General features: G+C 39.4%; 1 protein-coding gene across 1 annotated transcript in view; it reads left to right on the top strand.

Annotated features, from left to right (window-relative positions):
* The first annotated feature begins 1,996 nt into the window (after positions 1–1,996).
* The window catches only part of axl (AXL receptor tyrosine kinase), a 45,643-nt gene continuing 32,942 nt past the window's right edge, over positions 1,997–14,697 (top strand). The window contains exons 1-6 of the mRNA XM_082181116.1: positions 1,997–2,551; positions 6,482–6,689; positions 7,284–7,384; positions 7,602–7,784; positions 12,132–12,212; positions 12,837–12,952. Coding sequence (XP_082037242.1) covers positions 2,422–2,551; positions 6,482–6,689; positions 7,284–7,384; positions 7,602–7,784; positions 12,132–12,212; positions 12,837–12,952 — 819 coding nt within the window. The 5' untranslated portion in view covers positions 1,997–2,421. The remainder of the gene's footprint in view (positions 2,552–6,481; positions 6,690–7,283; positions 7,385–7,601; positions 7,785–12,131; positions 12,213–12,836; positions 12,953–14,697) is intronic.

Raw genomic sequence — 14,697 nt, 5'->3', positions numbered from 1 at the left:
ATAATAATATAACATGATGTTTCATGACTCTATCCACTAGATGGCCCCATATGGAGCAAATGAGCTGTTCCTCTGGGTCCTAAAGTCAGTTTTCCTTCAGTATGCATTCAGATGCACACATACACATTATAAAATAATAATAATAATAATAATAATAATTTATATATATATATATATATATATATATATATATATATATATATATATATATATATATATATATATATATTGAAAGTTTGAGCATTTTTAGTTTGAATTTTGAGCATTTTTAGGTTTTTCTATGTGTACTGAAGCATTTCTCGCATTCCATTCATTCCTAAAGGGGTCAAATTGATCCGCAAAGGAAGGAATTGTTACTCTTTTAAATTTCAACCACAAAACTCCTCGAATCCATTAAAAAAATTTTTTTGTACATTCGTGGTTCAAGTGCAATAAAAGTCCTTGGGTCTCTGATGAACACTCTTTTTTTTTTTTTTATGTTTAAAAAAAATTTTGAAATGAAAGGAAGTTAGAGAGCATTCCATCAGTTGTCCCAAATCAGCTGTCCCTCACACTGACTCTCTAGGCCATCCAAATAGTTGAGCTCTAGTATATGATCGATTGTTTGATACAAACTGTTTTTCACAAGAATTAATTCCAAAGCTGAATTACAAAAACATGAACAGTTGAGTCGTTTCTGCAGTTCTGCGGTTAGTTTTTCTTTGCAACCTATTTTTTTAATGACATGATTGTCATCGTGATTTGATGTAGACCTGGTCTAACCTGTTTGACAAGTTTAGTGAGGCAGTTTAATCAGTGCTTAAAGTTCCCTCATATAAACCTAACCAACCCACACTAGCCCTCTCTGTCTGCCAAGACAAAGTCTCCTCATCTCCTCTGTGTTTTTGCATTTTTCCCCCTTCTCATTCTTTTAAGAACATGTTTGATACTTTCTGCCTCCTTTATCTTTCCTGTCTCTGTCTGTGTATTTGTGTGTGTATGTCTGTGTGTGTGTGAGAGAGAGAGAGAGAGAGAGAGAGAGAGAGAGAGAGAGAGAGCTTGATTCCTTGGTTTCTTTTGAAAAGCAAGGACACAATGGGGTCTTTCTCAGATGGGTTCTGTCTCCATTAAAGACCCTGGGAACACTGCACGGACCCCTCAACCTCCTCTTAAAGGGCCAGAGAACTCTCCATCCAAAACAACCTGAGAGCGCAACAACAATCCCATGCGTTTTCATGGGAAAAAGTAGGAATCAATTATTCATGAAGGGTGCGTGAAGCCCACCTATCTTACACTCTCCCCGAGTTCGCCCAAACAAACTTCACCCATATTTATCATCTTTCCCGAGCCCTGTATGAACATGCTGTACTCTCTCACCCGCAGACATAACCATGAGAGCGACATAACAAACTAGAAAACAAGAGATTATACACACAGAGACACACAAAGTAGTGTGATTGAAGTTTAAATGTCCTCACTTGAGCAAAGATCATCAAAACATCATATTCTAAAAGTGATTCATGAATTTTTGGAATATTTTCTCTAAATAGATTGAACAGGTTTTACACTAATATACACAACCAGATTAGATGATGTATTATTATTAGTCAAGTCAAGTGTGCAAGTCAAGTCACCTTTATTTATATAGCGCTCTGCTTTTTACAATACTGACTGTTTCACAGTGATAACAGGAAAATAATGCAACAAAGTTTGTTTCGGGTAGATCACTAGATCAGATTACTGTCTAACACATTTGAGTACTATTAAAATCATTAAAACTATAAAATAACTTGTGGGATTTATAGTGATAATTTGCCTAGAGTGTGGACTATCTTTCAGCCAAACTTTAACTTTAGTCATTACATAAAACGACTCACCCTTAGACAATCTCAGTAAGATTTAAAGTAGATTTAGTGTGTCTGTAGGTTTAGTCGAGTCTGCTATAGGTGAAGGGGGTTGTTGTGTATTGGAGCACTGAGAGGGAGGGCGAGATGGAGGAGGAGGAGGAGGGGAGGAGAAAGACAGAATGGACAAAAGTTGAGTGGAGGAATGTGAGTTTGTCTGAAGGGGAATAAAGGCGTCCTGATGGGAGAGAGTTTTGGAGGCAAAGGGAAATTCTGACAAAAATACGCGTCGTGATTCCAAAAATAACAACTCTGACTGGTTGGAAAACTCTGGAGCGCTTTTTTGGTTTTGGCTTCACGCGCTTCAATAGCTTACTTCACGTTCAGGATTACTAAAACTTTTTTAGCTTTAAAAAAAAAAAAAAAAAAAATAAAGAAACAGATTTTGATGACAATTTTGGGGACGACCTGACAGCTTCTATTTTGAACTTGAGGATTCGAGTTTTCCTCTGTTTTTTCTTCTGAAACTTTTTGAAGTTGAATAAGGAATCTGCCAGAATCGCTCATCTGTGGGAAGTTGAAGCGCTGGAGCGATGCGATGAGGATGATGCGATCTGAGTCCCACACGACACCGAACCCGAAACCAGACAAAAGAATGACCGGGTCGAACCTTTTCACTCTGTTACTCTTGCTAATGTTTCGCCTCGGGTCCGCGGAGCATGTGTCAGGTACGAGATTTGTGGATTCAAAACTTTTCCAAGTCAATGCATTAACGTTTCAAAGGTTTCCTGAGCTTCACCCTGATTTAATATTAGTTGGGTAAACGTTAAACAGTGGTCTGAAAAATTATTCGGACACTATAGTTAGTCTTTAAACATGTTTGAATGTCATTGCACTAGAAAACAAGAGTTAAGGATGAAGATAACGTATTGTGAGGCTTTTTATTTGAACATGTTCGTTGTTAAATATAAACTACATGTCTACATATGTGGTTTTGCAGTGTGACTGTGAACTTGAGGGGAACGTTTTAGTCACTAAAAATGGCCAAAGGAAAATGCAAATAATTGCAATTCAGACAAATTAATACAGTTTCAAGAAAAGATATTGTGACTAAAGTGTCCAAAAGCTTTTTGGGGTCCATACAGGATCTTTTAGATCTCATATGTCATGTCATTGATGACAGAAACAAATAAACAGTGAAAGATGCTTGACAACATAGGCCTATTTAGTTCACTCTGAACTCATGTAGGCTATGCAATTTTCTCTATTTATGTCACACCGGTTTTGCTCAGTGGCTAGTTTTAGAAGTTTGTGTGATATTATTATAATTGTTTAAATTTTCAAAACAATGGGTCTGTTTTCATCTGACAGAGCAAAGCTAATTCCTACATTGAAGGATCGAGGGGCCTGAGGTATATCTTGAGACAAGAATATCTTATAGACTTGAGGGTGGGCTCTTTTGAAACCACACCCTAACAACACCCTAACAATAACATTGCAAGACATTAGCAACTAGCCATCCTAGCAACCACACTGCATCATGTGTGACTTTTACACAATCAAGCATCATTTACATTTTTCCTCAGGATCTGTAAAAGTTGATTGCAACACTGTCTTGCACAAGATAATGGGTTTGAGTGTTTACCAGATACAAACTTAGAGTTGTTTCAAGTTGTCTATGAGTGGCCCTTATGTGTGCTGTCAAATTGAGCGAAGAATCTGAGTCTGGCAGATCGGACACTTGTCAGACTCTCCCATCAAATCTCCCAGACTGTGAAGACGGGCAGCCTAAACATGCAGCGTGGATAATGTGGGGAAGTGGGGACCGGTGAGGGATTTCAGAAAGAATGTGACTCAGGGGCCATGCTGAATCAGACAGGGGAAATGATGGATTGGGTTTGGGGCAAAGGGACGGATGAGGGGATGAATTGAATGAAGAATGGAATAGAAATCCACGGGAGGAGACTGAGTTTGGCGGACAAGTGAAAACATAAAGGAGGAAAGAAAAAGATATTTGTGTTAGACTGGGCCGGTAATGGAGAGGGGTGCTCTCCTGCAGGTTAGTAGTTGTCTTTGACAGGTTTTTACTGAAACACCATGACATTTTACAAGACTGTACAATATAGTGTTATGGAGGAAGTGCTATAATGAAAAATGCAAGTCAAAATGAAATCAAAATTGGCCCTATTTTCTTGCTTATTTCATTCATTTTGTCAACTTTTAGGAGTACACTGTGTATAGATTACATATAGTTTATAGCCTTAAACCTAACAGATATGTCATGGACTAAAAGATACAATTTTGACAAACTCAACTGATCATTGCAGAACTGTCATATACAGGATACTTTTCACAATACAATCTGTTCTCACTGGAAAGATTATTCTTGTTGAATAGTCAAGAATACAGAAGTTTCTTCTTGATGAACAAACAGTTTCTTTCGAAAAAATATGCAACATCAGGAAAAGTAGAAAGGATGAGTTTAAACATTCATATCTAAAAGGAAGCTGCATGCACACATAAAGAGTTGAGGTTAGAGTTGACTGCCCACTTTCAGGCCATCATAAAAGGAGAGATGGTAAAAAGAACTAGTGGAGCTAAAAGCCACTAGGCTATAGCAATATATATAAAAACTAGCTATGACAGGAGGGTTTAGTGGGCCTCATTTTAAACATCAACTTGGGACTCGCATCTCTGAGTGTGTGTGTGTGTGTGTGTGTGTGTGTGTGTGTGTGTGTGTGTGTGTGTGTGTGTGCTCTCCTAAACCTTCCATGAAAGATTCACTGTGTCAACATGTTGTTCAGCCCATTCATATTTGAACAGACTCCAGATGCATTGTAAGGAATGTTAAACAACAAAAAAAAAAAAATCCTTTAACTCAAATTTGTACATTTTGTGTTTCTGTTGAGTGTGCGCCTGAATGTGAAGAGTGGGCCGAAGTTTCCGAAAGTCGGTCCTTTTTCTTGTTGTTGAGAAAGTAGGCCCACATAGAAGAAGGATGATTGTGTTAGTGCTTTGGATGCCATATCCGACTGGGTGAAATAATTGTCATAGGGTCAAAGGTTAAGGGTCAGGGCAGTGTCTGGCAGCTTTGAAAATCCAAAACTTGAGTTATTAACACTTTCCCCGCGATTGACGAAAATTTCTAGCTTTCCGTGTTTTCACTGTTATACGGTAGGGGGCGCTATTACACATCTTCTGAAAGAGCGTTGAATCTCCGGATCAAAATGTAAGCAGATGCATATGTAAAATAACGCGATCATCAACATTAAACAGCATATAAATCAAAATAGCGTAATGTTACTGAACGAAATGTCGACCCAGGACGAGCTCTAGGACTGTGAAGCTTTGAGGGTGTTGATGAACTCGATCTACTCCATCTGTGTTTGATCATCGTTCTGAATCTGATCCAGATGTTGCTTTTTTTATGAAACTCATACCCACATTCAAATGTTGATAAAAAATGAATGCATGAAGCTAGAATGATTTATTTTTTTATTTTTTTTAAGCAGAGGGTCTGTTTTTTCTTTTTGATATACTGCATGTTCAGATATTCATACATCAAAATATTCTGGGGGCCACGAAAATTTGGTGAAAATGATCAAAAAGCGGTTTCTGGCAACTTTTTTTTTTAAATCGCTGGCGGGGAAAGAGTTAAGCCGGAAGGAATTCGGAATGAGTTGCATCATCCGAAGCTAAACTACATGGATCTGGCTGGATTACATGCCTCTGGTATCTCTCAGGCTTCAGCTGCAGAGCTTGTTATCCACTCCATGCTGACAAAAGAATTTAAAACATTCCAGTTCTTCAGGCAGATGGGCATGCATGGAGCCAGTGGAAAGTGGACCACCGTGGCCAAGCTGATGTGTGACAGAGAGCTGATTTGCAGTCTTACCGCCTTATTTTGTTGTGTTTTTGAATGCCTTGCCTACAAAATCAGTTCACAGACATACCCCACTGGCATTGAAAAGGAGGTTTGTCTGATAAGTTTGTGTGATGTTCACTTGGATTGAGAGACAACGAGGTAAAAAAACAACAACTTAGACTTAAATGGAAGGGCCTGAGCCATAGCATTGACACTTTGGGGTGAACTCATAGTAACCCCTAAGAAGAAGGGTGGTTTTTAGCCCATGTCCTGGACTCAACACACCTGATTCAGCTTATCGGTGACACTACAAGATAGGTGTGCTAGATAAGGACCAGGGCCGGGAAACACTGAGCCCCACAGAGAAACAGCCTAAAAATACTTACAACACATTAGCCGTCGCATACCAATGACCCTAGCAAGAACCGCGCAACGTTTTCTTCAGGAATTGTAAACAGCTAGTTTTTTTTTAATAAAGTCATGATGATTTTTTGTATCTTCTGATGGATGAACCCTTTCAATATGATAACCAGCTCTTCAAACATCAGCAAATTGCATGTCCAAAACAGCACCATGTTTTTGTGGTCATTTACCATTGTAGTGCTTTGACGTACTTTGGAGCACCATGTAAAAGTCTTGCCGTGGCAATTATTTAGCACTATCTTTCAAATTACCTAAGATTTGCTTAATTTATCTACTCTTCAAAACTAACACAGGTTGTGTAAGCTGAAGTGATGGACTTGACTTTACCTCTGACTTAATGATTTTTCCATGGTCTTCCTACACTGCGCAGGGCTGAGTTTCGTGGAGAGCCCTGGGAATGTGACTTCCTCTCTGGGGAAGGCAGTGGAGGTTCAGTGCATCCTGCGAGGAGACCGGGTGGACCATGGACCGCTGGACGTGATCTGGCTGAGGGAGGGAAAACCGCTGGACTTAGCTGAGCTCAACCAGATGCAGGTCCCCGTAGATGAAAACAGCTGGCTGGTTATCAGTGAACTCAAGTAGGAATGCCGTCTTTACCGTGCATATCTGCTTCTTTTGGACATTTACACTGCCATTCAAGTGAATTGGGTTTTCTGTTTCCTCTGTCCATGATTGGTGTTGGCACCATTACTTTTATTACTAGCGTGTTGCGTATTATTGCATTAATGCCTGATAAAAGGACTGAATTTCGTTAAATCCTGAATTTTTGGACAGTAACATGATAGTTACAGTACACAGAAAAATTACAATATATTTTTCTTATTAGAAAAAGCAACTAGGGTATTATTTATTAAATTCTAAAAGTAATATATTACTTTACTTGCTACTTCTGAATGTAATCTCATTACATCAAATTTCATTACCTGTAACCTCCAACATTGATAATACCCAGCCCACATATAAAAAGTTTTCTTTTTAAAACAACCTTGTGCTTTCTCTAAAGCTGATTGGTACAACAGCTCATGGGTCCGATCCCCAATGAACACACGTACTGATCAAACTGAAACCTTTCTAAGCTCTGAAATTTACTTTGAGAGAAAAGTGTTTGCCAAATGAATACATCAAAATGTGACTACAATGTCAGATGAAAAGCATCCACTTTCTGCTTACAGGATAGAGGAGGTAACGCTCTCAGATATGGGCTCCTATCAGTGTGCGGTTTACTTCGATTCAGAGGAGACATTATCCAATGAGGGGCACATCCAAGTAGAAGGTATTATCTTTCTTTAGTGTATGTTACTTAAAATACAATGTTATCTTTAAATTCACATGGGCTTTGTGATGGGAATATATGTGCAGAGAGGTGGAAACAAGCTTTGGGAGTCTGGCCTGGGTTGAGACTAACAATAGACTGTACTGTTGGGAACTCCTCTATTGCACATTATTTTGATACATTTATAGATTTTCAATCTCTCTATTTTCTTCCTCAGGTCTCCCTCATTTCTCAGTGGAACCGCACCATTTGTCAGTAGTGGCTAATGTAGGGCTGAGTCTGCACTGTGAGGCTCATGGTCCTCCTGAACCTGTGCGGGTCATCTGGCTACAGGACGGGGCTCCTCTCAATAACCTGGATGACCCGATATCACTGTCGCCCTCAACACTCAACCTCTCAGGTATTTATCTATCTTGATAACTGTATACTGTTATTTACAACTTGGCTTTCCTAACAACAAATTCCTTGTCGCTGTCTGGCGGAAACCTTGTGTTCCTATATCTCGTCTTTTTTTTCATAATCAATGCTTATTGATCACCCTTGATGTCTGTCTGTGAGTTTTGCAAATAATTAACCAATGAAATGTTGACTAAACCTCGAAGCTCCACCTCTGTTTTGAATGACGTGCCACAGACAGTTTGAGCAGTTTCTGCACCAACAATGCAAGGGTAAATATAGAACTGGTAAAGCATTTTCTTTACATAAATAGGCTACTGTGCATATAAAGGCACATTTTTCATGTACTTGAGGAACAGAGACGAGCGTCTTAAGGGGGTCGCACACCGGACGCGCAGCTCGGCGGCGCGCCGCGCAGCGCCACGTCTTTTAAATTCGAACACATTATTCTCTATGAGAGTACACACACCGGCGGCGCCTTTCGCCGTCTGTCCGCAGCGGCTCAGGACCGTCTTCAAAATCCTGCCGCGCCACAGAGCGCCATTTACATAGTTTTATATTAAATTTACATTTATGTGTCTCAAATCGTAGTTAATGTATATACGGACTTCACCATGTGCTGCAATATACATTTAGTTTTATATTTATTTACAGAAATCCGAAAATTGCTGATGTTATCGGATTTTCAGGTGAGAGTTGTCCTAGACGTGGCGCGGCGCTGAGCTGAGCTGCGCGTCCGGTGTGCGGCCGCCTTTAGGCTAGCATTTGCTGTCTAGTCATAGCCAGTGTTGGGGAAAGTAATGCATTACAATTGCATTACTTCTTCTCATCTGGGCTGGGCTTGCTTGTATGTTTTTAATGGCAAAAAAACAATTAAGCCTCAGGCTGAATGAAACGCAGATTCACACCTGTGCAGTAGAGGGCGCAGCTCAAACAAAACTTTAGCTGTGCTGCCATTCTGGATTGTAGAAGAATATTACACAGGAAAAGTTCAACAATTATACTTAAGTAAAAATCTAAAAAACACAAATGTAATGTTTATCTAAAATAATGTTTGCTTATTTATAAGGTTGAATTGGATCATCAAAGGACAGCTGCAGAGACATTGGTTAATAAAATGAGATAACATATATTTGTGTAATTTAACATATTTAATTATTGCAGGTTTTCGTCATATTCACTGTTTTTATTCATTTTGTGGAATACTGGATCAGTTTTTTGTGCAGTGAGATGAGTGAATGCTCACATTAATCCAGAACTACTGTAAACATGTACACACAGCGCACAAAACGCCTCTGCCCTTACTCCTGATTTCTCTCAACATGGGGACAGGACAGTCAATAAATGGGAAAACAAAGTGACTTGAGTTGCTTATTTGAAAAAGTAACAGGTATTTTGTTATACAATTAAAAATAATGCGTTACTTTACTAGTTACTGGAAAAAAGTAATCTGATTACTTAACTCAAATTACTTGTAATGCGTTACCCTAACACTGGTCATAGCTGGAAAAACTTAAGGCTCACATAGATACTATACACACTGTAACCTGTAAGTTGATGAAAACACACTGCATTACACTTATAGATGTGCTCACACTAATGACGGACAAAACACGTAGACATACAAGGTTTCCCTGGACAGCGCTGACATGTAACTCTTCTCACTTCAATAATAAATAATGATGTGGTAACACCATACACTATAATTATTTGCTGCTATTATTAGTGGTGTTTGCCAGTGTTATAAACACTACCCTTACGTAACAAAAATATATGGGAATATTTTGTGTTAAAAACTAAAATTTGGGGTTAAAAAACTACTGTCAGGATTTACTAAAGACAAGCAGTGAAACATTTGTGAAAAGGCGTGGATAGGGTTATTTTTGCAGCTGATCTTATTGCATAAGCATTTGTAGGAGTTTCCCTTTCAGACACAATTTATAGGAGGAGAGTATTTAAATGAATGATTACTAAGGTTTGCGCTCGTCAATGTAGCCTACTGGTGTTTGCGCCATTATTTACCACCCCAAACTAGCATGTCTTAAACCAGATGCTAACTGATAGATTGTGTTGGTCATTCTGGAAATGATCCGGCAGTGTCTGTGTTCTTTCATATGCGTGTCGTCAGTAGATCACGCTCTGAACTTTCCTCTCCCATCAGCACTCTCACGCTAATCTGCCCTGTTTAGTAAATCTGACCCTAAGTATTAAACTTTGGTGCGTTACCCATCCTGTAGTGTGAAGAAATTCCCCTAGACTTGACGGAGATACCTAAGCCATATCCAGATACCTGAGGCCTTTTGAATAAACTGCTTAGACTAATATTACAAGTTAGTCATCTATTTCTTTCTTTAAGACATTCTTTCTTTAAGACCAGTTTCTCTCTCGCGCACACACACACACACACACACACACACACACACTCTTTGTAGCAGGCGGCCTGTCTGGCTGTTTTCCAAATGGGAATCATCCTTTGAGACGCTGGCCTTTGCTTACTGGTGAAAGAGCAGCAGGAGATGAGAGGGAAGGCCGGACAGGAAGAAAGGGTGGAGGGGGAAAAAGAGGAGAAGGAGGAGGAAGAAGAGGAGGAGGCCTTTGAAAAACCTGCCACAGCAGAGTGCCACATACAGCCTGTGTTGTTGTTCCAGCTGTACTGAGCTGAAGAGAGAGAGAGAGAGAGGAGAGAGAGAGAGAGAGAGAGAGAGGGAGAGAGAGAGAGGGAGAGGAGAGAGAGAGAGAGAGAGAGAGAGAGAGAGAGAGAGGAGAGAGAGAGAGAGAGAGAGAGAGAGAGAGAGAGAGTGAGAGGGAGAGAGATAGGGAGAGAGAGAGGGGAGGCTTTGACTCATCATGGATAACTGACCATTAGTTGTGCATTCACATCTTTGGAATGAAACACTTCTGCTTGCCACTCACACACACACACACCACACACACACACACACACACACACACACACACACCACACACACACACACTGACTCACCGCTCATTCAAGAATTTCATAAACTAAAATGGCGGTTCTTTCCGTCCATAACATTCCTTCAGTCGGTCAGGACAATCCTCAGAGAGAACATTTAACACTTCGTAAAGCATTCAGTGCTGTTTGCTAAGGCGAGCAACATTACTATTACCATATACTTATGGTCTGGGGTTTGATAAAGCAACATTAAGTACTGTATGCTATTACATTTCCAGGCAATTAGGATTTCGGCCTAACAGATAATAAAACAAGAAAGAAAAAACACACACAAATAAATCTGCTGATAGTCATACACAACACCTTAATAAACACATAGCAAATGCCCACAATACCCTATCATCACTACCACACGTTTTGCAAAGGCACTCCACTTTGTATTTGATTTCTTTTTGCAAAATTGGCTGCATGCTTAAATGTGATCATTTTGTCTTTTGTCGTGGAAAGGTCATTTGTATTGTGGGAAAGTGTATTATAATGCAATGACCCTCTTCCAGGTTTGTATGATATGGCAAAAACATGGTTATTAGTTGAGTAACTTATGGGTTTAAAATAAGACTTGTTTTCCTTCAATCTGTGCTGATGAAAACAGATTGTGTTTTGGGGAAGGAAATAGAACGAGGTGAAACTAGATGTGTCTTGTGCTGATCTCTCTCTCTCTCTCTCTCTCTCTCTCTCTCTCTCTCTCTCTCTCTCTCTCTCTCTAAGTGACCCTTGATATTGAACTTCTGTGGCCTTTCATCAATGGACACATAGTGTTCCTGAATGACACACATAAGCGTTATTTTCTCTGAAAGTGTGAAGAATGCTCTGTGTGAGAAAGAGAGCCTTCATTTGACATGTTTCTGTGAATGTGAGCATGTGCAGTGTGTGTGTGTGTGTGTGTGTATGCGCTCTCCTCTCCTCGGTGTTTTCCTTAAAGCAGAAGTAGCTCTTTTCAAATCAGATCTTTTTATTTTTTATATATATTTTTTTATTTTTTATTTTTTCTAGTTTTTAACCAACAAACACATTCTGAAACTCAACCACAACCACAAGCCAACACAACTGTGGGTAACACTTTAGACGATCTGTTGACTAAAGTAATGTTGCAACTACATGTCAACTAACTCTAATTAGTATTATTAGAGTATAATGCTTAATAACTGTTTATTTTGATGCTCCACAACAGACAATCTACTGACTATAAGTAACTTTGCAACTACATGTCAACTTATTCTACTAACCCAAACCTAACAGTCCACTAATACTCCACTGAAAGATAGTTAGTTGACATGTAAGTGCAACATTACTTCTAATCAACAGAAAATGAAGTGTAACCCAACTTTGCAGATTTTAGTGTCAGCTTTCTCATGTTGTTTCACTCCTCAACAGGTCTGAATAAAACCAGCTCTTTCTCCTGTGAGGCGCACAATCGTAAAGGTGTGGCATCGTCCGGCACGGGCACTGTGACCGGTAAGTGGGACGTCCTGAAGTGAGGGTGCTTTAATGTGCTTCTAGGCCCTGTTTTACCTGCCGTTCACGAGTGGTCAGCCAAGACAGTGTGGAAGACAGCTCATGGCTCTCTCACCGCACGAGAGTCGTGAGCCATAACTGATTCCAGTAATATTTAATGCTGCAATAAGCTAAAACATACATAGTACATTTCATTTATAAGGTGATGTGGGAGACAGTGAAACTGGTGAGTTTGAGGACGAGTTGGAAGTGAGGGACAATGTAATTATTTACGATACGACTCCTCAAGGTTGGCTTGTATAGAGCTCTCGTTGTAACTCAGCTCACTGTGAACAAACAGCTACCGGTATGTAAAATCATGCCGAATTGTGATGAATGACGATACGTGATGTGAAAGTCACAAGAATCCCGAGATGACTGTTCAGACGGAGGCTGTGTAAATGTCAGAGCTTTATCTCACACTCTTATGAAAAAGTTGATCTCAGTCACATATGAGCAAAAATATGAGCATATTTTACCTGCAGTCTGAATGTGGACAAAATGTGCGAACACAAATTTATTTGAGCTATTTTTTTTTTTTTGGGCAACAAATGTTATATATCTATCTTTGATCTTTCTGTCTAGTCCTCCCTTCCCAGCCCCATGACATTAAAGCCGAAGATGTCACTAATTCCAGTATCCGTCTGTCTTGGCGCATGGGCTTTGGAGGAATCTATCCCATCAGCCTCTGCTTTGTTCAGGTACCTTCAGAAACTTTCTTTCAGTAGATCGATCACAGAATGAGTGAGTGAGTGTGTGTTTCAAACTGTTGTGTCGTTTGACTTTGACAAGCCTGTGATGTGTTTGTTTTGTTCCACAAATGTGAGTCAGAACCCTTGTACCCACATACACACGCTGCTTAATCACGCTGGAGACTACAGGATCACATTTCACACTTTAAAAGAGGCCCTGTACGACTCACTTTTGAGGCCCAGTTCCCCCTATGTTCTGGGGCCCTGGTAGGACGTGTGTGTGTGTGTGTGTGTGTGTGTGTGTGTGTGTGTGTGTCATACACTCCCCTTGGCTTGAGCACCACCCCAAAGTGCCTGGTTCTAATAAAAGCAGGCTCTTGTGTCTGAGCCTTCGTCCCTCCTCTGGTTCCCCAAATCTACAGAACCGAACGCTGCAAACTGAGACGAAACACACTAACCTGAGGAAACTGAAGGATAATAAAAAAAAAAAAGAGGAACAATGGAAATGCCAGAGAAGTTTAACATAGCTCGACTGACGCAATACAGATTTATTTATTTAGTTATGAACATGTCCATATACAGTACCAGTGTGAAGTAATTCATTGCTTAACTAATAGAGGTATAATAATATAGCGTGTCACAATATATCTCAAAACAAAAATGCAACAATATGTATCGTGGATAGTGATGATATGTATTGTGTAGTTCACCCAAAATAAAAATGACTGTGTGAGAAAAGAGTTTTAGTGTCAGTACTACATTAAACTACATTATTTTAAATATATCTAGTCAGTGACAGAGTGCAAGCACATTCATCTAAAATAATTTTCAGCTTCATAATCATGAATATTTGAGTCACCATTGTCCTGTGCATTGGGTTTCCAGCACCAAGTCCAAGCCAATTCATTTACACCCACAATTTAATACCAAATTTTGCATTTTAATCAACAGTAAAAATGTTTTTTTTACTTTTTACAGTATCATATGTCTTGGGGTCTCGCAATAATATCATATTGTGAGTTCAACTAAACAATCTTTTGCCATATAATATAAATAAAAAAAATCAAAGACAAACAAGAAGGTGCATGATAATACATTTGGCCACAGTCAAATTATTGTAATGTCCATCTGTGAACCTTTCCAATAAAATGAACACATTTAAGAAACATGCATCTCTAAGCATATAGAGATATCATTCAGCTCAAATACAGAAATATGTCCGGTCTGGTCTGGACAGAGTTAATCTAACCCATCGTAGGGGAATTCAGCAGCCGTGTGAGTCAGTAACCAGCAGTGCTCTTTCATCGACTCTCTCTGAATCACTGAGTCCTGACTCACGTGTGACTCCTCACTCCAGAATGAAGCCCTTCAAGATAATCAGGAAGAACAACCTCTGCATTGAGCTTTGAGTGCTATGACAAATCTTCCCTTTCGTACCGCAGCACTGATTCAATCACCAGTCGGTTCTTTCATTCACCCAGAATACATAACACAATCAACTTTATACACATTTTGTCCAGCTTATGTTCTTCCGGTTGTATCGCTCTTTGGTAGCCACACGTTTGAAGCTTGTTTTCATGTGAGGTTTTTAACACAGCCTCAGAGAATCTGAGAAAAATAGAAACAAGGAGACACATGTTGTGTATACATGCATTTTTAGATTTATATATTGATATATGTATGTGTGTGTGTGTATGCGTGACATATGTAATCACTATATCCATTGTGAAAATATTAATTATACTGTATAAATA

This window comes from Leuciscus leuciscus, assembly GCF_965113295.1.
Source record: "Leuciscus leuciscus genome assembly, chromosome: 9".
Classification (NCBI taxonomy): domain Eukaryota; kingdom Metazoa; phylum Chordata; class Actinopteri; order Cypriniformes; family Leuciscidae; genus Leuciscus; species Leuciscus leuciscus.
Note: the sequence above shows the minus strand (reverse complement) of the source record. Positions and strands in the feature narration are given on the sequence as shown.